The following is a 25,251-nucleotide window of genomic DNA, read 5'->3' as shown; positions in this document are numbered from 1 at the left end:
GAATATGGTATGGGCCAAAAAAATATATTTTTCCAAGGCAGAAGCGATGCAATAATGGTGTTAGTCTCCTTTTCTTTCATTTTTTTTGGGCGGATTGTGCTTCTTTTGGGGTGATCTTTAATTTTCCCCCTCAAATTGATGGTCTTTAATTTTTGTCTTTCGCCTAATATTCTGAGTTTCTGAATTCGAACCTCAGCTCAGTAAAAAAAAAAAAAAGGAATATCGTAAGATAGAGGTTTGGATTCGCAAGACAGAATTTCGCCTTCAAAACTCTGTCTTAATGCAAGATTTCGCCTTCAAAACTCTACCTTAAGGTAGAGTTTTAAACTCTGTCTTGCGAATTTTTTATTTTTATTTTTGACTGAGCGGGGGTTCACTAATTTGAGGGACAAAAATTAAAGACCACCCCAGCGAAGGACAATCCTGTAAATTGCCCCTTTTCTTTCACAGTAGTGTTTATTTTCCTCTCCCTCCCACGCTACCCACCCTCCCCCCCCCCCCGGGGGCACCAACGCCCCTAATAACTATGTATAGCAATCTAACTAGATAAGGTGAAATGAACTAACGGGCTAAACTTACTTCTAACTATGCAGTCAAACTGAACTGGATAGAAGATTTGAGGTCAAATTAAATGAGTAAAATTTTACATCCACTATGTGTTTTTATTAAATTATACTATAAATATTAATTTATTACAATAAATTTTCTCATTGGATGATAAGTTGATGCTAGAATGAATGCTAAAATTAATTATATTTTGTGATAGCAATATAGAGAGAGGAGATGAGATCGTCGAGTCATCAACAATTCTTATCTTTTATCCTTTAGACAGAATTTGAGTACTTAACAGACTAATATGGTCCAAAATCAACTATTCATTCAATGTTGCTATGACCGGAGAACACAATTGCCAACCAAGACACAAATGCTTTTTTTTAGTTCAGTAGGAGTTCTAACTCGTGGACCAGTTATAGCTTCTTCATGCGTAGGTGCTTGGTTCGCTTAATGACGTCGTGTTAATATTTGATTTGAACATTATCTTTAAGTTTGAAATGGCTCGTCTAATTAATGGTACAGCTCCGGTATTTACGAACAAAAATAGAAGAAAATTTAGCTTGCCTAAAGAACAAATATGAAGAATTGCTCTTGAACAGCTTACTCTAGTAACAGTTTTAGAAGGAGAAAAAAGAGTTTATTGATCTTAGTATTCAACTTGGATGATTACAATCAATGGAATAGCAACTACTTATGTATTGAGGAATTTGGGATTTTTGGGGGGGCAAAATCAGTTTCCAAAAGTTAGTTATCAACTAACTTGACAGGCTGGTCTAACTAATTCCTTAGTCACGTGTCCGGCATGTGACTACTAACTAATTACTCAACTAATTGCTTATTAATTGGAATTAACTAGAAAATGGAAATGTATTACAATAGGGTCGTATCAACACTCCCCCCCCCCCAAATAAAATAATCCTTGTGCTCAAGGATTGAAGTTAGAAAACTGCTGGCAAAATATGTGAGAATCCTCCCAAGTGCTATCCTCCTCTGCAGCACTGAACCACTTAATAAGTCATTGGGCAACAACTCTTTCATGGTTCTTGATGTGCCGCGGATTTGTGGCACATTCAACGCCTTTTTACTATGAATTTTGGTTGTTTTCAAGTAAGTTTGGTTCTTGTTAATATGTTTTTGTTGTGTTTTAGGAAAACAATGGCCCAAAAGCAAAAAAACAAAGAACAAAGGAGAAATTGGCCAGAAATGAAGAATCGACGTCCCGTCGATCAGCCGACGGACCGTCCTTCGGAGCGTCGATAAGCTCGATTTTTCAGTGATGGCCTTAGTTGAAGACAACAAAGGACGAAGCCATCGACAAAGCGTCGAACTGATCAACGCTTCGTCGTTTGTGTCATCAATCAAGATCTGTCAACAAGAAGAGAGAAAGACGGAATACTCGACGGAGCGTCGAACTGGTCGACGACACCGTCGAATGGATCGCATCGTTGAAGATATAAAGGACGGAGGAATCGACGGATCGTCGAACGATCGACGGTCCGTCGATCTTGCTATCAGGGGCAATTTTGTCAGTCGCTACTGTGCGTTTTTGGAGCCAATTTAAAGAACATTTTAGGTTATTTTTGGGAGCCAGTTTTCTATTGTGCACGTGAACAAAGTTCCATTGATAGGTGAGCATTTATTACTCCACTTTTGGAGCTTAGTGAAGACAATAAGATTCCATTTTCCATCATCTTTATCACACTTTGTAAGCTTTATGTCTCATTTATTGCTTACTACTTTTGAGACCATTATGTGTGAGTAGTTTCTTTAATCAAAGTTGTGGACCCAAATGATGGGTGATATGTAATGGGTGTCTAACATTGTATATATATATAATGGGTTGTAATGTGTTTTATTATTTCTCACATTCATTGTTAGTTAGTGGTTGCAAACACTTGCTTATGCACAAACCCTAGTTTATTTGGAAAGATGAACTAGGGTGTGATTTGAAATAATATAACAAGGACTCGGGGCGTTAACCCTTGTTTAATGAACTCACTTAGGGATAAGATGAGTTCTACTTGACATATTTAATCGATCTTACTTGCAACTTTTCTACATTTGGGAAAATCATGAAAAGAAATACTTTCTAACTATTGAAAAATATTAGGAAGTGCATTAGAGATTAAGTGCATACAAAACCCCAACCCATTAGAAATATATCATATTGATACCCATAGCATAACATCTAATCACCGTGGGGACACAACTTTGGTTCTCCCAATCCAAACAAATTCCAAATATTTCAAAATAGCGATTACAAACCAAATCTCTCTTCTATACTATTCGGAATAAAATTAAAGTTTCTAGAGATTAGTTACATAAATAATTAGTACCTTTTTCTCTCCATATTCCCTGTGGGATTCGACCCCAACCTTGTTTGGGTTACTATATTTGACAACGTCCGCTTTACGCCACTAATAGGTCTAATTTGAGCGTATCAATTCTAAATCAATCTCCTGTCTAATACAACTTCAGGAGTTAGGAGCGCATGACCTGAGTCTGAATGAAAAACAAGGAGGGTAGCTGAAGCAGACTGAGAACCAAGTTTCCTCTTTAGTTGTGAAATGTGAAAGATGGGGTGGATTTTAGCATCCTCAGGTAAGTCCAAGGTGTAAGCAACTTGACCAACCTTGGCAGTGATCTGAAAAGGACCGAAGAATTTAGCTGAAAGTTTATGAAATGTGTGAGATCTAAGGGATAGTTGTATGTATGGTTGAAACTTGATATAGGCCCAATCACCAATGTCATAGGTCCCGTCTGTCCTCTTTTTATCAGCTTGTGATTTCATTCTGCATTGAGCCTTAGTCAAACAAGCTTTGAGAGTCCTCAATGTAGCTTCTCTAGTAACCAAACTCATATTAACAACATCTATATGAGAGTCAAATGACATATAGGGGGGGGGGGGGGGGTTTCTGACCATACACAACTTCATAACGAGTCATTTTTATCGAGGAATGAAAAGTGGTATTATACCGCCACTCAGCCAAGGGCAACTACTTAGGCCAGTCTCTAGGCTTCTCAAAGGTCATGCATCTCAAATACCCCTCCAAACACCTGTTAACCACCTCTGTCTGACCATCTGTTTGTGGATGGTAGGCAGTAGAAGTCAAAAGTGACACCTTTTGGAGATGAAAAAACTTCTTCCAGAATTTGCTTGTGAAAACAACATCTCTATCAGACACAATAGATCTTGGTATGCCATGCAATCTAAAAATTTCATTCATGAACAATTGAGCTACATCCAAAGCAGTATAGGGATGTTTAAGAGGTGGAAAGTGGGCAACTTTGCTCAGTCTGTCCACTACTACAAAGATCACCTCCTTTCTTGTAACCTTAGGCAGACCCTCTATGAAATCCATAGATATGTCCTGCCAAACACCAGCAGGGATAGGTAGAGGTTGTAAGAGACCAGGATAAGCTACATTCTCCCCTTTACATTTCTGACAAACATCACACTGTCTCACAAAAGCATAAACATCTTGTTTCATCTTTTTTCCCAAAAAAATCTTGGTTCAGTTTTTGTAGAGTAGCTTTGATCCCAGAGTGACCCCCAATAGCACCCTCGTGATAAAATGCTAGTAGTTTCTGCCTTATATCAGATCCCACCATCAACTTGTCCTTCCTAGTTAAGATGACAGCAGTATATTTATAGTAAACTTTGTGAGCAGTACCAGCTTGAATAGTTTGAATTAGTTTCAGTAGGATAGGATATTATACCCATGATTGTTTCACCTCCTCCAACAATTTGTCTTGAACTCCAAAAATATTATAGAGTTGTATAGTTTCCTCCTTCCTAAAAAGGGCATCAGCTACAGTGTTCTTCTTACCCTTCTTGTAATCTATGGTGTAGTCATACCCAAGGAGTTTGACTAACCACTTTTGTTGACTAGGTGTGGTGATTCTTTGCTCCAACAAATATTTGAGACTATAGTGGTCAGTTTTGACCACAAAATGCCTACCAAGCAGGTAGGGTCTCCATTTTGGCACTGCTAAAACTAGTGCAAGCAGTTCCCTCTCATAAACTGAAAGGACCTTATTTTTGTCACATAATCTTTGACTAAAGAAAGCAATTGGTCTATTTTCTTATGCCAAGCTCTTATACCCCCCACCTGATGCATCAGTCTCAACTACAAAGTCTTTGGAAAAATCAGGCAAAGCCAGGACTGGTGATGAGGCGATAACAAATTTCAATCCTGCAAATGTAATGGTAGCATCAACAATCCAAGAGAAGTTACCTTTATTCAACAAGTCATGTAAGGATCTTGCAAGGTTGCCATATCCCTTGATAAATCTTCTATAGTAACCAGCTAAGCCCAAGAATCCTCTCAACCCCTTGATGGTTGTTGGTTGAGGCCAGTTGAGTACATCATCAATCCTGTGAGGATCAATAGCTACTCCTTGTCCAGAAATGACATGCCCCAAGTAATCAATCTGTGTCACTCCAAAAGCACATTTGCTTTGTTTGACAAATAACACATGGTCTCTCAGAATCTGGAAAGTTGTCTTCAAATGAGTCACATGTTCATGCATTGTAGAACTGTACACTAGTATATCATCAAAGAACACCAAAATAAATTTCCTACGATGAGTATGGAAAGTATGGTTCATGAGGCTCTGAAATGTAGATAGTGCATTGGTTAGCCTAAATGGCATCACTAAGAACTCATAGTGGTCATGATCAGTTCTAAATGCAGTCTTAGGAATGTCAGGTTCAAACATCTTGATCTGGTGATAGCCAGACCTTAAATCCAACTTAGAAAAATACCTTGATTCATGTAACTCATCTAGCAGTTCTTCAATAACAGGAATTGGGAATTTGTCTTTGATTATGTGATTATTCAATTCTCTATAATCCACATACATCCTCCAAGTCCCATCTTTTTTCTTGACTGTTACAATAGGAGAAGGATAAGGATTGTTGCTGTGTCTAATCACTCCTAAGCTTAGCATCTCATCCACCATCATTTCAATCTCATTTTTTTGAATGGTGGGATACCTATATGGCCTGATATTAATGGGAGAGGTTCCTTCTTTCAAAATTTCTTGTGATCATGTGATCTGGAAGGTGGCAACTCTTCTAGTACTTCAAACAAGTCCTTGTACTTTTGCAAAAGTGACTGCACTCATTCATCCACCTCTGATTCTTGTGCTACTTCCAACGAGAATAAGCTGGCATTTCCTTATGAGTTCCCTTCATTAAACATTCCCACGGAGACCATACAAAGTTCAGCTGGTTTTGCTAGTAGTTTAGCCATGCCAGCTTGTGGAATCACCTTAGCTGAGGAGGGTTGCATTCCCCTAAAAAATACCTTCTTACCCAAGAACTGAATTCCATTTTGAGTTTCTAAAAGTTCCACGTAACATCTTCCAAAGAAATCAACCATTGAATACCTAACACCATGTTGCAACCACCAATAGGCACTATTAACATATCAGATTCAAAAGTGACGCCTTGCATCTTTTAGTTAAGATTCTTACAGACATAGTTACTTTGGATTTTCTTGCCATCAGCCACAAACACATCAAAAGGAGAGATAGTAGTCAACAAACACCCTAGTTTCTTTGCAGTGTTGAAGTCTAAAAAATTGTGGGTGCTACAGTGTCTATCAGGACATGAATAACTTTCCCTTTAACAGACACAGTAACTCTCATAGTTCTAAAATTATGAACTCCATTCATGGCATGGACTGACACATGAGGTAGAATTGCACCCTCAGAATCAGTCTCTAAACCTTGACCTATCATAGTCAAGAATTCAGCAGCATCAACCATTACATTTTCATTAATTTCCCCAGTTATCTCATTACATTATTCCACTTCCGTAGAAAAGAGTTGCCTCTTGTTCTTGCACACATGGCCAAAGGTGTACTTCTCATCACAGCTAAAGCACAACCCCTTACTCCTCCTTTCATCCTTTTTTGTTGATGTCAGCAGTTTGGGATTTCTGTCGTTGGATTTAGGTCTAGGGATATTAGTGGATTGTTGTGGTTTGGAAAATGTGGGATTATTTCTGGGTGGTGGATTAGGATTTTGTGAGAAAGGAGAGGAACTGGTGGCTGGTGAAAATCTTAAGAAGGATTTAGGACTGGGTAGTATGGCTGGTGTCATGTCCCAAAGTACCCGCTAGACGTGATTGGCACCCAGCAAACACCACCCGCCAGGCGAACCATATATCATACTCTTAATCATTTACAAAAGCACTAAAAGAAAATAAGTGCAGGTCCAACAACGTTATTAATGATAAAAATGCGAAATAGTCGCTAACCAAATCCATAATCGATTTATGAAAACCAATCAACGCTAAGATAAAAAGAATCTCTAGCCCACATCCCACGCTAAGACCATGGAACATCTAACAGAGTTACATGAGTTTGAGTGTCGAGCATGTAAACCCAAAATAAAAGAAATAACTAGAAATAAACTAGATAAAGCTGAAATGGATGCCTCCACGAACAATGCGGTGGCTCACCTCAACAACAGAATCCACTCACAAAGTCTTCAATTACGAGCCTCGTTCTCAACGACAGTATTTGCATGGACATACAGGTAAGGAGTGAGTTATACATAAATATAACCCAGTAAGATCCTCGACCCGCCACTTCAAATACCCCTGGAACAAATGTTAGAAAATATAAACACACAACAAGCACAAAAATATTATGTACATGAATATATCATTATATAATAGCAACCAAGGTCCAAACCACTGTTTATCAGATATATTATATATCTCAACACAATTTACACTACGAACCGTCATAAGTGGCAGTTAAAGAATTAGTCAACACTATGAATCCACGGCAACATACACAATGTGCCAAATATGTCAGGAAGCATACACAATGCTAAGGGAAGCATACACAATGCCTCAATATCATCAAGAAGCATACACAATGCTAAGGGAAGCATACACAATGCCCTAATATAATCAAAAAACATACACAATGCCCCAATATCATGGCTCACAGCTATATCACATCACAAAATAATTTATAAAGAGAGTTTTGGATTATTTGAAAATAAAGTATATGCGGTTGGCCTTAAGGACCACCGATTCTGTCAAGCACACACTCGCCCCAACACATGGACCAGGCAGACAAAACATATTTTTAAAACGGATTTTGAAAAGCAAGTACCCAAAGCTTAAAGTCTCACTTACCTCAAATTCACAATTCAAGTACACTTCCCAATAAATCAAAACTGCTTTCTCGAGTCTCCAGATTGCCTCAAACTACACAAAAACGAATTTAGAATGGTCAAAACCCTTAGGGTAAACCACTTCTATATTTTTAGAGGCTTAAACGGTTAAAGTCAAATTTTAAAGGACGAAAACGCCCTCTGGTCAATGTGTTCAAAACCCGACAAGACATCGGTTTTCGGGAAGGCCTTAATGAGAGGATTCCAACGATATATAGAAGTTTAAAATCCGATACTATTTGCCCTTCCAAATTAATGATTTTTTTAATAAATTTTTAATGTAGCACGTATAATTTCTTCTCATCTTTTCTAGTCTTGGTGGACAAAATTATTATACTTGTTGCTCGTGAGAGGTGAAATTTATCATGTGCGATTACTCGAGATACGCACAAGTTGGTTTGAACACCATGATTATTATTATAAAACAACAATTATTTATTGGAATTATAGGCCAAAAAACATTTTGTTGTTCCCAATTTTTTTTTTATAACACGTTTCTGCCCGCGTACTTAGTAACAGTCCGACAGTTTTGTCCACCGCTCCACTTCGAAACCTCAAAAACCCTCGCCCCTACCATAAACCCTCCGAATTCCTTTGTCCTTAAAAATCCTCTTGTCTAACGCTATTATGTCTTCTGGCACTCCTACTATTCAGTATGTCACTCACATTGAGTCCTATGTCAGCTCTTCCACCTCTCCCGCACAACAGGTACAATATATTGCAATTTAATAAGTCAATTCAAGTTTACAACTATCTAATTTCAATTCTTGCATCAACCGTATTGATTTGAGTATAAAATAAGAAAATTTGGTTGGTTCCTTTTTCTCGTGTAACTTTTTTTTTCCCCCCTTTAATTATTGCATTCATGTTATTTTACTGATTCGTGTTTGCAGGCTGCAAGCAGTGATGCAATTGCTGTTCTTTTGAAGAATGACCTCTTAAGTTTAGAAGCCTTGGTGGGTTAATATTTGTTTTGTATGCAATTTTTTAACTTATTATTTTGCCAAGCTAAAATTTTGTGGTTGATATACATAGGTTAGAGAGATGGAGATGTATTTGACTACTACAGATAGCAGCATTCGCTCAAGAGGTACCCTTTCCTTTTTTCTTGATATAAGTAACTCATCTTTTAGTTATTGTTACTAGTTTTAATAATTGAAGGAAATTAGAAAAATTCAATTGGCTCCTTAGAAGTGCTATTTCACTTTGGAAGGCAAGGAAATTCATCCCCAATTCACAATGCAAATGTTGGTATGATATTGGGATTGATTGATAATTTTAGGGTTGTTGCTGTAATTTTTGCCTTTTTTTTGGGGGTGGAGGGTGGGGGGTGGGGGAGGGGTAAATTATCCATTGAACTGTGTTTCTCATTGTTGTTTGAGTGTGGGGGCAGCACTGAGACACCAAAGAGGGAGAAGGAAGATTTTGGAGTGAATAGAGTTTGAGCATTTTAATGTAGACTAGTTATTCATCTTCACATTTTTCTGCACCCATTTTTTATGCCACTGTCTGGATAGGGTTTTACCATATACTTTTTTGGTATGTAGAGAAATTTTATTAGAAAGAGCAATTGAGGGTAGAGAAAATGAGATACTGACCAAACCGATAAATCTGTTAGGAACTTATTGCGCATGGTCCTGTTGATTTGTTATCTACTGTGAAAAATCTGAAATCCTTGTTTAGCCAAGTGGAGACTTAAGTAGACAGACATTATGTGTTGCAAATTTGTTTTATGAAACTCAATTTGTTGAAAAACATCAGAGATGCCGATTAGCGATTCTGTTGAGGCATAGTAAATATTCATTATTGCCTATTGGTTCCCAGAAACGTTATGTGTATGTAAATATGTCATGAGTAGTAGTGGCAGTAATGTGTAGTTTTGCATGGCCATGGTATTTTTCCCGTTGTTGTCTGTGGCTTGCTTGAGGTGTGTTTAAACCTTATTGCTAAGGTGCAAACCAAGATGAGGGGTTTGTCTTGCTTAGGGGCACGAAGGTTTTCGTCTATCACCCACAGTGTCTGTTTTGAAAGCACTGAACAATAACTATTTAACTTTGTTATAAATTTTCTCAATCCATTGTTCCCATGATTGTTGTTTGTGTTTATAGTTATCACTCTTGAATTTCATTTGCATTTTTTTATTTTTTTCGTTTGCGCCCTTTGCAATAAAACCTGTTGCTTATTTGCGCTTTATGTTGAAAGCTCCACGAGATCTAGACACTTTTTCGCTATTTTCCTCTGATAATACCGTTATTTTCTCTGTAATTTACATTTTACCCTTCCTTCTATTCCTACATTTACTCTATGCTACATAACCTTTGCTCTTCCAGGTATCCTCTTACTTGGAGAACTATTGATGCGACTAGTATCGAAGCCGTTGGGGGATACCGCAATAAGCAGCTTGTTAGAATTCTTCGCAGAGAGGCTGGTGAGCAAGCATTCTAGGATCAGGAGTTTGCCTTAGCAAGAAAAAGTGCTTTTTTCATGCAATTTTTTTGTCTGTAATTAAATGTGGTCTGTTAAACTTTTTTCCTCTGTATAGCTTTAACACCTTTACGGTATTTGCTTTCTACAAAACAATTATGATTAAAACAAGATACGAGCTATTGCTCTTATCTGCATGTTGTGCCTCGTATCTGTCTCAAGTTAGTTCATTACTGGTGAACTACTGTTCTCAGAATAGGAACTTATGATGAAAAAGTTTCTCTTATTGCTGAACTAAAATCTTAAAGCTTAATCTTATGAAATGAAAGCTCAACTGTGAAACACTCTTAAGCTTCTAATAGGAATATATCATATTGTTATACTAGTGTGTCCAGCAATTTGGAAAAATTCAATCGCTGTGCGCACCATGTATCTTTACCTTTTTATATGTCTGTTTTTTAATTGGTTATCATCTGAGTTCTCTGAATAAATGATACTGTACTTGTATCAGGCAGACTGGAAAGCGTTGCATGGTGCCCTTGTCGGTTGTTTGGCTCTACTAAGGAGGAAAAGAGATACTGGTATGATCAATAAGAGTCAAGCAAAGGCTGTTGCAGAGTCTTATCTTAAAAACCTGCAGGTTCAGTCCTTGGGGCTGCAAGACAGGAAGGTATAGTGATTGTACACAGATAAATAAACTATTCTTTCTACGCTGTTGGAAGTATCTTCAGCTCGGGGAATTTACTGTCTAATTCTTGCAGCTTTGCCTTCAAATATTGGAATGCCTGTTGGATCGCTATCAGGATGCACTTTTTTCACTGGTAATAGCTTTTAATTCATTTTTTTTAATTAGGTGAAGGTCTATTGACTAAGTACCAAGAAGGTACCAAGAGTTACAAAAGACTGCTGGGATCATCCATACAGTCAATTGCAACATCTCCCCAGCTTTTAATTCCTTTCAGTTAACTGTATTTGATCTTTGTGATAATTATAGCATGGTTTACTGTATGGCTATCTTCAGTAATTTTAAGTAACCAACAAAACAATATAATTTAAACTACTAGCTCTCGGTATACCCTTTTTTTTTTGGGATAAAGCAAGAGTGTTCATTAATACTACTCCAAGATGATGTTTTCTTTAGGTGTAACTCTTTACACCAAAATACTAAAGAAACAAAAGAAAATTATAACATTCCCCATTTGCCTAAGCCTTGGTGAGCAGAGTTATCCTAATTTGCTCTCCGGAGGTAGCATGTACCTGGTGAAATAGTCAAGATGCGCGTAAGTTGGCCAACCATCATTAAAAAAAAATAAAAAAATAAAATTGAAATTCAATGTCTTATACATATTTGTTTCTAGCTCTAGCTACTTTAGTTTTCTGTCACCCTTTTAAAGACAATTTCTTGAATTCGTGATTAAGCTAAGGGGCCTTATAACAGTATGATTTGAAAGGATTGCAGAAACATGCAGTCCTGTAGATATGTGGTGCTAATATGTTAGACCAAACTTATGTAGTAATCTCCAACATCCCATTCTGTTGTTATTTTGAGTATGATATCTAGTTTCTGCTTTACAAGCCTATTACTCCCTTCCACCTATGTATTTATTTGCTTTAGGGTCCGTTACATGTTTAATTTTAATCTTTGGATTGTGGCCACCTAGGGTGATGATCTCGTTTATGGAATCTGTGAAGCTATTGATGGTGAAAAGGATCCACAGTGCTTGATGCTCTTATTCCATATAGTTGAACTGCTGGCACAATTATTTCCTGAACCTTCTGGTCCATTGGTGAATTATGCAGGGGATTTGTTCGACCTTTTGGGATGTTACTTTCCTATCCATTTTACCCATGTGAGATTATTGAATTATAATGCCTATCTGCTTTTTATTTGTGTTTTTTTTCTTTATTTAGGAAATATTTATTTGACTATGTTAGTTTGCCTCAACATTTAGTGAAGATAATTTTACTACATCCCCCTGGAAAGCTATAGTCCCAAGTATGATTTGGTAATTCAATAAAAAATACTTGATACTGCTATCTTGTCTGAAATCAATGAGAAACTCCTTTTATATCTTGTAGTATATGTTATTTATTCTCTTTGGAGTTGATGATACCATTCAAAAACAATGTGTCTGGTGATTGAGACTCCATTTATATTTTGTAGTATACCGTATTTATTTTCTTCGGGGGTTACTGATACCATTCAAGAATAATTTTCATGCATTTGAAGGGGAAGTATAAACATTAGACTTATGAGAAGGTAGCTAATTAATCATGTACTATAAACTAAAATCTTGTTATTTATCATTCATAAGTGGTTCATAGTCATTATTTTTCTCCCACCACGCTTTTTTGAACTTCACAAATTTTCATTTGTCTTATTCTTTGGAATATCCAGCCTAAGAGTGATGATGTTGATGTAAAGAAGGGGGAACTCTCAAGGGCCCTAATGGTATGCCAATTCTTATAGTGCTTTCATTGAAACCTTTTCTAAAGTGTCTGTTATAATTGATGTTATGCTTTGTATCTTCATACTAAAAGCACTAACAAGTCCATCCATTTATGGATCAGATGATCAAGGAGTTTGTTCTGAAATTCACATAGGATCCCCCGAGGTCCCAAATGATTGACTGTTCTGCGAACAGTAGACATGAATTTGTGAATCTCAAGAAAATGTAGATATTACTATGCTGGTTGAGTTGCATCACTTTGCTTAACATATTAATTTTCTAGTTGTGGGGTATCAATTGTTTTCTTCTAGTTGTGGTTTAGTTTTAAAACAGCTGGTACTTTTGTCTAGTTGAGAAGAGAGTTCTCTTCTTCCAACTTTTCTGCAAGAGGTTGGCAGCATAGTGTTTGCAGCTTAGTTCTGGGGAAGACTCAGATATGGTCCACAATATGTGTACTAATATATAGTGATCTGATATGTCTTTATCGCTGAAGTGGCATTTGTAGAGATATATGTATGTGCAATGAACACAAAAAAATGAACTTATGCATGTGCAGTGAGTCGCTTTCCCCCCCTCCACCAGAGGGGGTTGCTCAGGTAGTAAGCACCCTTCACCTCCAACCTTAATGTTGTGGGTTCAAGTCACCAAGGGAGCGAAAAGGGGGAAGCTCCTAGGGAGTGGTATAAAAAAATAAATGAAGTCTTAAAGAATTTAACTGAGCAATGTATGTATGCATTGAAGCTTACAACTTCGGTAGATCTTAGCATTGCTACTTACTTTGGGTTGTCTTAATTTTTATTTACTCCATGTGACGTGGCATAGGATAGAGCTGTAAGAATTTCTGTTTCTTTCGATGCCGATTGAGAATTGACTGTAGATGCTGATATATGGTTCTCTTCCCTAGGGTGCTTCCACTGGAGGTGTATCCTTTAGTGTCTGGATGATAATATTCTCTTTCATTAAGGGAATATGGCGGGTTAATAATAATATTGGTACTTTGCCCCCAAAAAGTGGAAGAATGTTATTTGAATATTGAGATGGTTTCCATTTAAAAATTAACGTGTTAACAAATTGATCAGCAAGGTCTTAAATTTAGAATCTTTCCATCCTCTCCTAACTTTCTGGACGGGCACAACATGGCCCATTAACTGTTGGGCAGGCATTTCATGCTAGTCCAAGACTTTGCAGTTATCCATTGGTTGAGAGGATTTAGTTGGGTTAATTGTTGGAACCTGGATCTTTTAACGTTTGGGCGTTTCAGTTTTGTTTACCACTATCCGTCTTTATTGTATTTGCTTTAAGCTTTTAGGTAGCTGAAGGAATTGAGGGATGTGTGATTTCCGTAGCGAAGTTCTTGATTAGGTTGGGAGAAACTCCCTATAAAGTAAGGAGATTATTTGCAAGCCTAGGATGTGGGTATTGCCTGGGTAATATGATAAAACTCATTTATATATGGACGATCTGATTGCCTTTTTACATCAAAACCTTTTTTTCTTTGGAAAACATCCGCTGCAATAGTATCGTGGACTTGTGGTCTCTGGATTTTCTTACTTTGCTCTTTATTGGCCCAGAGACTACGTTGATGAATGCTGCTTATTACTGATACAATTGGAGTTTGGACCAATTCTTAGTAGGTGTAGGTTCTTGAAATTGAACCAACGGTATATGTTGTCCAATGCGGTACATTGTCTCCGTGTGTCCTATAGGTCACGGGTTTGAGCCGTGGAAGTAGACACTGATGCTTGCATTAGGATAGGCTGTCTACATCAAAACCCTTGGGTGCGGCCCTTCCCCAGACCCTGCTAATGTGGGATGCTTTGTGCACCGGGCTGCCTTTTTTTTGGTATATGCTTTCCAATGTTAAACTGAAGGGCCTATTCCCATACATAGGAAATCTTAAATGATGAACTAATCATGTATGGTGCCATAATTCGATCGAATGTGTTCATCTAGAAAGCCAATAAAATTAATGTGCTATTCGCATTCACATTCTTGTTGTTGTCTTTTCATTTTTACTCCAATTATATTCAATTAGTATTATTAGATACTTCAATTTTGGAGCTTTCTCCTTCCAGTTCCTTTACCAAGTTATTTGTTTTTAATTGGATTCTAACATACTTTTGCTGTTTTCTAGCTGGCATTTGCTTCGACACCACTTTTTGAACCCACAGCCATTCCATTACTTCTTGAAAAACTGTCTTCTTCTCTGCCGTCAGCAAAGGTTAATTCCAATTATTGCAATTTGTTCTATGTTACTATTGTTTGGGTTGATAATGTCTTAATTTTTAAATACTTTCATGGATTCTTGTGCGACAGGTGGAATCTTTTAAGTACCTTAGCTACTGCACGTTGAAATATGGAGGAGATAGAATGGAAAAATACACAGGATCCCTTTGGTCTGCATTAAAAGATGCAATATTTACTAATCCGCAATCCACTTTGTCAGTGGATTCCGATCCAGTAGATGGATTAGGTTTTCATGAGAGTGAAATTATGACACAGGCCCTTGAACTTCTTCAGGTGCTTGTTCGTCAGCATAATGCTTCATTCTTGAGTTTGATTCTGGGTGATGGGGACATAAGCACATTTCTGAACTCCTTTTCCCAGTTAGACGATTTTAATAATCTTTCTACCCAATACAAGCAGAGATTACATGCCGTTGGGCGTCTTCTTTCTGTTTGCATTAAATCTTCGGCATCTTCCTGCAATAAAGTTTTTGAAAGTTTCTTTCCTCGGTTGGTGGATGCTTTAAGGCTCTCGGTTGAAAATTCCCATGAGACTATTCATTCAGCTTTGGATGCAAACTTTAACTTTGGGGCCTTGTATCTATGCGTTGAATTCCTTGCTGCATGCAGACAGCTGGTAGTCAGCTCTCATAAAGTCACTTCAGCTCCTGATCTATCTCGTGACCCTTGGTGCCAGATACTTCGTAGTTTCTGCACATCATTATGCAATGTTTTCTTTTGTCTCATTCGCGCAAGTTCTTCTGAAAGTACTTGGAATGCTTATGTTTATGCAGCAGGTAAGTACTTCTCTTTGACAAAAGAATAAGTTCTGCTAAGTGTAAGTTTATTGCTTTTGACTAAAGTCGTTCACTTTTTGTGCTCAATTTTTAGTTAAAGGTTTGGAGATCTTGGCTACATTTCCTGGAAGCTTTATTTCAGTGTCAAAGCTCATGTATGAGAATATCTTGCTGACTTTGACGTCAATCATTGAATCTGATTTCAACAAGAAGTTTCTATGGAAGACAGCACTGAAAGCATTAGTGGAGATCAACTTGTTTGTCAATAAGTATCATGAGGACGAGAAGGCAGCTAGCTTTAACACTATTGTCAGGCAAAAGATTGTTTCTCTGATTTCTTCTGATGACTTAAATATGCCTCAATCACTCAAACTGGAGGCCATTTTTGATATTGGAGTGACTGGGAAAAGTTTCATGCTTAGTGCTGTAAGCGAATTGGAGAAGACTATATCTGCCCGCTTGTCTGAGATTTTTGTACGTACTATTTGAAACCTCGAGGCCGTTACTAACTTACCACATGTGTCGTCTGTTTAATTTAAGCCTTCCTGTTACTGGAAATGTCATGTCCTTCCTGGTGTCGTTCTTAAGTCAAGTTTGCTAGTCTGCTTCTTCCAGCCATCTGCGTCCTACTTATAACACTTTGGCTTTTTTAGTACATATCTAGGTGTATGTTCCCATGAACTCCTGCTGCAATTGACTAAACTACTTTTCTCTCTCTCTGGCATCTTTAGTACACATGTAGGTGTAAGCACCCATGACCTCCTGCTGAAAATGACTAAACTAGAAATGGAGAACCTTGCTCTTGAGCGCATCCCCCCTTTCAACTCTGTTTCCTTTTACTAGCATCTTGTTTATATTAACAGAACAGCTTTCTCTTGTTGCAGGTCTGTGGAGATCTGCGGTTAGCTGAATTGACAGCTGGGCTTTTGGAATGTTATTCCAATAAGGTACTTCCATGGTACGAGCTCAATCTCTACAATCTCTTGTTTAATAGCTTTCCATTCTACTCCTTTTTGTTCAAGCTATTTCTCCGTATTGCATTCTCTATTGTGATTCATCCTAGTATGGCTGGCCAGTGCTCCCTGTTGATTTTTCTCATGTTGATACTTGATGCAACCCAGATTCACATTGGTTCACTAGCTTGCTTTTCCACTTATGTTCCCTTAAACGAAAATATTAAAAGAATGGGTTAATGATGAAGTACAAAGGGAAAGGGAGGTCTAAAAGTACACAGTATTTAGCTGTTCTTTTCTCGTGAACCAATGAGTTAAATAACTTGATATTTCTGGGTTTTGCAATGTTCTCGAGCTAAGGTCTGACCTGTATGTTTTGGTTGCCTCTCAGGTTCCATTGCAATGGAGGTGTAGATGAAGTCTCTTTGAATCTTGCGATTAATATTTTCTCTAAAATGGAAAAAAGCACATCTTTGAGTCTAGGAGCAAAGGGAAAGGTAAGCATAACATATATTTTTGTCCGTTTTCTTCAGGCGTCTTCTATTTCAAGAAATATTTGGCTCATCTGATTTTCCCATAAGCTCGATGAGAAATGTGCTTAAAAGTATACTATAATTTACCTTAGGAACTTCTGGATGCAACAATGGCTGCAATGAAGCAATCTGTGGCAGGCTGTTCAGTGGAAAGCCAGGAAAAGGTTCTTCAGAAAGCTTTTGATGTGATGGCAACAAGCTCCTTTTTCGTTTCAAAAGATTTGATTCTAGGAACCGATCTCTTTAACAAGAAAACTCAACTTGGTCAGACTTCTGAGGGTTTGTCATGTAGAGACGAATGGATTACTTCACTCTTCGCGTCAGTTGTAATTGCGTTGCGTCCTCAAACTCGGATACCAAATATAAGACTGTTATTACAGTTGCTGGCGACGACTCTCCTTGAAGGTCATATTCCCTCAGCTCAGGCCCTGGGTTCTTTGGTTAACAAACTTCCTCTAAATATATCAGAAGACTGCAGTCTCGAAAAAGTTATTGACACGTTGTTCAAGAATGTAATGTGGTGCAACATTAGTATTGGGAAAGAGGGCAATGATGGTGGTGCGGTTGATATGAGTAACCTGAAACTAAGTAGTCTGAATATTCATGCTGTTGTTGGATTAGCATGGATAGGGAAAGGTTTGCTTATGCGGGGTCATGAGAAGCTAAAAGATGTGACTATGACTTTCTTGAATTGCTTAGTTTCAAATGGAGATCATGGAAATTTGCTACCTTTTAATGATCAAATGAAAGATCGCGCTGAGCAGAAAGTGCTTTGTCTCAGAAAATCAGCTGCAGATGCATTTCATATTCTTATGAATGATTCTGATGCTTGTTTGAACAGAAATTATCATGCAAGCATTCGCCCACTCTATAAACAACGGTTTTTCAACATTATGATGCCTATGTTCTTATCTGCAATAGTAAAATGTGATTCATCCACTACAAGGTATGTATCAAATATCAATATAGTTGTGAAGTTCTATTGTTCTATATGTGGAGCTTCACACTCTCATTTTCTATCTGGTTATGATAGAAACTATAATCTGCTGGTTCTTGGTTTCATGATGAAACATTCAGAAGCCTAAGAATGGCAATAGATGTTAAGAAGCTTTTATCATCTTGGTAGAAGTTTTTTAATTAATTTCTACTACCTTGTTTAAAGAAAAGTTATTTTTAGCTAATTTTAATGCGATTCTCTTCAATAACACTGAACACTAGCTGCTATCTTCTACAAAGTAATGTACTAAGTTAAAAGGCAAGTTCTGCAGAAGAAAGGGGTATGCGGCGCGATATATAATAGGCGTAAAGCCCCCTCCCCTGGGGGTGGGGTTTTCTCATCTATGAAATTACAATGCTAATCTGAAAAAGAAAGAAAAAAAGGATTAAAATACGAAGCTTGCCCATCTTGCATGTCCCATTTTGTTTGCTATGTTCCGTGAGATCTTCATTTGCCTAAATACTTGTGTTCTAATCGTATAAGGGTTGTTTCATGTGGATTTTCAAAGTTCAATAAGCCTTATTGAATCTGTCAGAGCATACATGAATCGCCGTAACATATGTTTCCAAAGTTCTGTTGCCATCCCTAGATAAAACAAGTAATTTTTTTGTTGGAATATTAATTAGCTACACTGTTTTTGCTGATTAAAGATTGAACGGGAGGACTTCGATCTTAAAAGTGCTCATTGTAATGAGTTGAATTTAACTGCTGTGGATCTGATCTAATGTTAAGCTGGCTTGCCTGTTTCACGTCCTCTTTTTAAGTTAATCGACCCGCGATTTCAGGTGTTTTCTCTATCAAGCTTTTGTACACCTGGTGTCTGAAACTCCTCTTGCTGCTGTTGTTGGTGACGCCAAAAAAGTGAGTGAGTAGTGCAATGACCACAACTAGTTGATTCTTATATTGTTGATGGTCAGGCCTGAAGTTAATTGCTTATGATATTTATCCTTGTATACAGGTCGTTCCTGTACTTATGGATTGCTTTCTTATATTGAGCAAGGATGTCTCTCATAAGGAGATAATTTATAGTGCCTTAATAGTTCTCTCTGGAATATTAACGGATAAAAATGGTAAAGAGTGTTTGCTTATCTCTCTGAGAATTTCTTTTAGTTCTGATAAGTTCATTGCTGTAGCATGTGCAAACAATTTGCTTATTGACCACCATCTGTTAAGGATTTGCATATTTACTGTATATTTTATATTTGTAATTGTTCATCTTCAAGGTTACACAAAGAAGTTAAAGACATAGGCAATTAGCTTTTGGATGTTGCTTGAAATCTAGAAGAGCTTCACTGGCTGCCAATTTTGTACTTGCTTAAGATTTTTATTTGTGATGCTAGATGTAAGTGGCATATCTGAATACTAGAGGGACCCTCCACCCGGACAGCAAGGTTATCTCAAAAAAAAAAAAAAAAAAAAAAACTAGAGGTATCCTCCAGATACACCGGTCTGAAGGTGTATATAAGAAAGGTGTAGTATATAAGAAAGGGTCCTCAATCCAGAGTTCAGATTTCAGGCTCTTACGTGTCAAAAGTTGTATGGTGCCAGTGGTAAGAGGGAGACATTTGGCCCAGCAATTAAGAGGACACGAGGACTCTAAAAAATGGCTGTTGCCTTTCCTGGGATTCATTCCAACCATTAAGCAACCGCAACATAATACAACAGGCTTTATATTAATTCCAATGATGCCCCTGGACGGTAAGCATGTTGATGAAAAGCTGTGTGCTATTTGCTCTTTTAAGTAGTAGCAACTTCCTGGAGAAAACTGGAAAGACATATTAGTTTCACTACAGAAGTCTGGAGAACCTGTAGTGTAATTGAGCTTCCCAAACCCAAAGTGCGAGCAAAAAGCTCTTTACTAAATCGTAACAAATTACACGTGTCTTTATCCAACTTAAGGTTAATCAGGTTATTTGGAGAAGTAGGGAGGGAATGTTGCTCCTCTAGCTTTTATATGGGTCACTTGGAGAGAGAACTAAGGGAGCTCTTTTTTTGTTTGATAGCCCTCGTATGACTATCTTAAGTAGCGAAATAGGAGAGTTTTTGAAAGTGTAGAGATGAACTTGTACAATTGAGGAATAGTCTTTTATCCGTTATTTCCTTTTGGTGCACCCATTAGATTTATTTATGTATAGAAGATTGATGTCTTTTGTCAAAAACCGCATCTTTCTATAGGCTTTCTACTGTTTGGTATACTTCTTGTATACATGTGCTTTCAAACATTTTAGTAAAATTATTACTTTATACAAAAAAAAAAAAGTTAATCAGGTTATGGTTTTCACACCTTAATGTTAAATTTTGCATTCAATGGTTCTGTCATTCATTTTTCTACTTCTTCCGTTGATGCAGGACAAGAAGCTATCGTAGAAAATGCTCCCACGGTGATCCGCAGACTTATTGAGCTCACATCCTATCCTTATATGATGGTAAAAGTTCCTTGCTATTCTTGGCTTGTCACCAGCCCCCCACACCCCCCCCCCCCCCCCCCCCCCCCCCAAAAAAAAAAAAAAATTTATACAAATTGAGAGCTCATGTATGCACCAAAGAGAAACAAGGAACAAGAGTTGTTCCCCATATGTACAAAACTATTCTTTGTCCCCTTATGAACAAAATTATACTTTGTCCCTGCAAAAGATTTTCTTATTTCTCTCGTCTTTGCACACAAACGCACATGAGTGATAGTAGAGCCCTCTATCGCCCTGTGTCTTGCCCTCCGTAATCTAAAGGTTCAGCTGAAGAGTACCTGCAGATCACATAACGTGACATTGCCTGTCTAAACCATCTGCAAAAATTTCACTGTCTACCTGACAATGTAAAGAATATTGATGGTCCATGTCTTTGTTCAAATTTTTACACACAAAATACCAAGCGGTATATGTATTTCTTGTTTTCTAAAGTTTTCAGCTCTCAAAACGTTCCCTTCACTGCCAACCAAGTGAAGAAACAACCCTTTCCTGGTAACATGAGAATAAAACAGATGGATATTGAGCCGATTCCTCTCTAATCAAGATTGTTATAGTAGGATTTCATTGGAAATAGCCCACTACTCTCTCACCTCCAGTGGTTTCTTCTAGACCTAGTTCTTGGTGAGCTTGACCTTCTTGTAACCAATAACCATCTATTTTGATGGGTCATCATCTACTTCTGGTTGTCCACTGAAGTGATAAGTAATTTCCACAGATAAGACTAGCAATGTCGTGGGAGTGATTATTAGCCACTAAAGTTGAACACATCCACAAGATGAGTGTCTCAAATATGCAATTGCTGAATGGATGTGTTGTCATACCAGATTAATTTATTTTTGACAAGAATATACTAGATTAATTTATTCTTTTAAATTGGTCACGAAAGATTAGATAATATAAAATATGACCACATTGTCAAAAAAAAAAACATTAGAAGGTGCAAGTAGCACGCATTGAAAATAAAATAAGAGAAAGTCGCTTAAGATGGTTTGGTCATGTCCAACGTCAGCCTCCAGATACACCAGTCTGAATGTGTGAAACCATCAAGCAAATTGCTAAAAGGGGACGAGAGAGAATTCACACGGGAGGAAGTTGTTTTACAATTTCTTAGATCCATGCAAAAATTAGCGAAAGAATGAACATAATAGAAGAAAATGATCTTTATAGGCTATATCTATTAGTTGGGAATATGTTTTGTATGTTTTGGTTATGTCAGTACGTTAATTGTAGGTCCTATGCTTTCTAGGAGATTTTTAGCCTTATCATAGATTCTCATGCTGGTAGAAGATCTAGAGAATTTTACTACTTTTTATTTTGTGTAATGTTGTTGAATTTAAATGAAGAATCATGGTCAATTAGGATTCATATAGCCGAAGCCAACTTCTTCGTGGCTGAGGTGTCGTTGTTGTCATCTACTTCTGGCAAGAGATATTGTAGTACGGAAATGTGAGTCTCAATGCATACGACTTGTGTCTAAAAAAACTGATCCTACTTACCACTAAACTTTTCCAGTTCTTTCCAAAAACAAAAAGGTGGAGTGATGTTTTTTGCCCTGCCGCCTCCTTCTGGAGTCCTATATTCTTCCGCAATTACCTTGTTCCATGGGCCGTGCTTTCTTTATACCGAATCTCCATAAGAGTCTTTCACCCCAATGCTGTCCCAACTCCTTGGAGTCGTGAAAATCCTGCCTAATCTAATAAAAAGTTCTTCTGGAAGTCTTTTGATTTACATGTGAGGCTATGACCATGGCTAGTGCTTGTAACGACATAAAGCATGTGGGAATGATCGCAAGTGTAGCCTTGATTGGTTCTTCCTTTCCTCCTTTTTGACAAAACTTACTTGATCCTGTGAGTCTTGTACGCTTCCCATCCCCCAATTCCATTTTGCCTGGTCTTTGTTTTATGTGCCTAGGGATAAGCGGGGATAGGTGATGGGAAGAGCTCCTTCCTTGCAATCAAGCACCTAGCTGTTTAGTAAAATATGGTGGAGTCTTTGATGAAATCATCTTCAGTCTTGTGGCCTTTCTTAATTTTGACATTACTTAAAATTAGCAGGTGATCCGAGAGACTGCAATCCAGTGCCTTGGTGCCATGTCAGAGCTGCCGCATGCGAGGATATATCCCATGAGAACACAGGTTGGTGTTTTGTCGTGTGAAATGCAATCATGATTTGATATACGGCATTTTATCAGAAGATTCAGTTCTGAAACACTAAATGAAGGCCTAACAATGGATTTAATAGCGTGTAATAAGTCTCTCACCGACTTGAGGGAAAACTTCCTGTCCCCTGCCTCGTAGCCATCCCTACTAAACCTTACATGGGTTAAGTTACTTGTCTATTTTAATTAGCGTCCATGCCTTTGACGAGCGGCTGCTGTGCTCTGCATCCCCTTGTCCCTTCGTGAATATCTTGTATGAGTTGTCCTAGTTTGCATCCCTTAGAATCTGAGTTCTTTCATGTTCGTAAATGTATAATATGTGCATACATGATTTTCATGAATTCCTCAATATAATAACAAATGGACCTGGCATCATCAAGTATGATAGTTTTGTTGATAATCTTCAAATTTGTGGGGAAGTGGCACGTGTATCTGCTAGAAGGATGCGACCGCTTATTTATCAGGAGTATGAGAGGTTCTTGTTTTCTCATGAAGCCTGGATTTCCACAATGTGTCTTTCCGTATTTAGGTGTTGCAAGCTATAACCAAAGCTCTTGATGATCCAAAGAGGGTTGTTCGTCTAGAGGCAGTCAAATGTCGGCTAGCTTGGTAAGAGATTATAGATCCATTGTTCTTTACATCAATTATATACACATTAACGGGTTTACGAGTTGAAACCTTATACATAATTTTGGGGTTTTTGTTAATTTGTAGGGCTTCAATGGCATCAAGGAGTATTCACTTCTAAAAGCACGCAGCAGGCCTCCTTGCAAGCCTGGTTGGGTAATATCTTTATCATGTTTGTCATCGATATTAACCTCAACTCCTTAATGTAGAAGTATTAGGCACACTGTTGCATGAATATGACGTGAGAAAATTTAATACTTTAGATGGCTGAGAATTTTGATCCACATCTTCTATACAGTTTCTAAAGTTTTGCTTACCATGCTTGATTACTTTTGTGTTGACAGGATTGCATAGATAAGCAGGATTGCTACCACATTCATGTGTTGCATCCTTGTAGATGGTACACCCTCTTGCTTCTGCTTGTATAGTAGCTTATCGATAGGTCTACAATCAGCCCTTCTCGTTTTCTGTTTGTTTCTTGGCAAGGGGGGCGTCAGACATGTTGTCAATGACATGGTCTTTAAATTTCAATATGAGGAAGTGGTCTCTGGAGTCTTTGACAGCTGCTCTTGTATCGAAGTTCTTTGTCACTTGGCCATCAATCACGGTGTATACTTGTTACAAGGGATAATCCCCCTGCAGTGATCCAACATCGGAAGGGGCAGCAGTTTTATTCCACACCCCAGTGAGCGATTAAGTGGTGATGCATCAACCTTAATCCTACAATGAACATCCCATCTCCTCTCAGTATGCAGAGAGAGCTAGCTGTAAATGAAAATTGTACTGACCTTTGTAAAGCTTCGAACTTGTGGCTACCATGGATGTCATTCCACAACTTAGAAGCCCTGTTTGAACGGTTGTAGTGGGTGGAACTGAATGCTTCAAAAACTTTGGAACATTCTATTACCATACATTGTATCCTATTGATTCAATTTCCTTCAACCATTCTTTCCGGGTACAGCTGTACTCTAGCTTTCAGAACTGAGTTGTATCAAAAAAAAAAAAAAAAAAAAAAAAAACTTGGAAGATTTGATTCTAGTAGTTTAAATCATTGTGACACCACATTTTAGTACGCGATTTCTACATGATTAACAGTTGATTGTTGTAAAAGGTTAGCGTTCAATCTCGCACTTAACACCCCCGAAAATCTTGCTTCTGCTACCAACCTTGTAAACAATCAAAAAACACAATGCAACGTTGTCGGACTTCTCTTTGATTTTTGTTCTAATGTCTCCGCCTGACTGTGGAGTATCATTAAATCTTTTTGCAGGAGTCTTTAAGGGACTTAAATCTTCTATATACTATTTCGTTTAATTTTTACTGTACCTCTGCCAAACTATGTAGGCGTTTGGACATGCGATATCGCTTCTGATTTCATCTCATGAGATGAAATTCCAAAAAGGCATGATTTGGGATTTGAAATTATGATTTCAAAAAATATAAATGTAAAATTTGAACCATACGTTTATATTTTGTAAAAAAAAAGACCCATAAGTTGGTAAATATATTTACTAATCATGTTTACCAATCATTTGTATTAAATATTAATTTGCAAGTTGGTAAAATATATTTATCAATCATGTTTACCATGTGAAAGGATTATATTAAAGAGTAGTTACATTACTATTCATGCTAATTTTTCCTTTTTATTGAACTAAAGCTTGATCAATTGATGTGTTCTTTAGAAAGGCCTTCTAGTAGCGTATTAATTTTATTATGATTTACTCATTTGATAAGATTGTATGAGAATTGGAGAATTTTGATGGTTTTCACAACTTGTGGAGTTTTTATGTTTATAAAAAAAACCTGCAACTTAAGAAATCCAAATTGCATGTCCAAACCTGATTTCATCTCATGAGATGAAATC

The 25,251-nt window shown here is 37.5% G+C and overlaps 2 protein-coding genes across 5 annotated transcripts; one reads left to right on the top strand and one right to left on the bottom strand.

Annotated features, from left to right (window-relative positions):
- Positions 1-3,001: 3,001 nt before the first annotated feature.
- Positions 3,002-3,415, bottom strand: LOC132631528 (uncharacterized). The gene has a single exon (XM_060347098.1). The coding sequence runs from the start codon at positions 3,413-3,415 to the stop codon at positions 3,002-3,004; it is 414 nt and encodes a 137-aa protein (XP_060203081.1).
- A 4,847-nt stretch (positions 3,416-8,262) lies between these two features.
- On the top strand, positions 8,263-24,344 carry LOC132633416 (MMS19 nucleotide excision repair protein homolog). 4 transcript variants are annotated; one of them, XR_009579647.1, is made up of 22 exons: positions 8,263-8,463; positions 8,649-8,711; positions 8,791-8,845; positions 10,086-10,183; positions 10,691-10,849; positions 10,941-11,000; positions 11,841-12,029; positions 12,578-12,631; positions 14,764-14,850; positions 14,946-15,651; positions 15,746-16,125; positions 16,536-16,609; positions 16,996-17,101; positions 17,230-18,083; positions 18,920-18,995; positions 19,093-19,204; positions 20,484-20,560; positions 22,651-22,734; positions 23,287-23,366; positions 23,472-23,540; positions 23,729-23,784; positions 23,871-24,344. XR_009579647.1 is itself a non-coding variant. In XM_060349825.1 (21 exons), exons 1-20 carry the CDS (start codon positions 8,383-8,385, stop codon positions 23,503-23,505), a joined length of 3,429 nt encoding a protein of 1,142 aa, XP_060205808.1. In that variant the 5' UTR covers positions 8,263-8,382; the 3' UTR covers positions 23,506-23,540; positions 23,729-24,344. The 4 variants fall into 4 exon arrangements, 3 of the variants coding, with proteins under 3 accessions (XP_060205808.1, XP_060205810.1, XP_060205809.1); XM_060349825.1 differs by having other exon boundaries at positions 23,729-24,344; XM_060349826.1 differs by having other exon boundaries at positions 8,264-8,463; positions 22,654-22,734; positions 23,729-24,344.
- Positions 24,345-25,251: the final 907 nt, after the last annotated feature.

Source organism: Lycium barbarum, chromosome 3 (genome assembly GCF_019175385.1).
Source record: "Lycium barbarum isolate Lr01 chromosome 3, ASM1917538v2, whole genome shotgun sequence".
Taxonomy (NCBI): Eukaryota; Viridiplantae; Streptophyta; class Magnoliopsida; order Solanales; family Solanaceae; genus Lycium; species Lycium barbarum.
This window is presented reverse-complemented; position numbering and strand designations above follow the sequence as displayed.

Coding starts and splice junctions, on each gene's coding strand:
- LOC132631528 (XM_060347098.1), bottom strand. CDS start 3,415: ATGAGTTTGGTTACTAGAGAAGCTACATTGAGGACTCTCAAAGCTTGT.
- LOC132633416 (XM_060349825.1), top strand. CDS start 8,383: ATGTCTTCTGGCACTCCTACTATTCAGTATGTCACTCACATTGAGTCC. Junction 12,632..14,763: donor AACTCTCAAGGGCCCTAATG/GTATGCCAATTC, acceptor GCTGTTTTCTAG/CTGGCATTTGCTTCGACACC. Junction 19,205..20,483: donor AATATTAACGGATAAAAATG/GTAAAGAGTGTT, acceptor CCGTTGATGCAG/GACAAGAAGCTATCGTAGAA.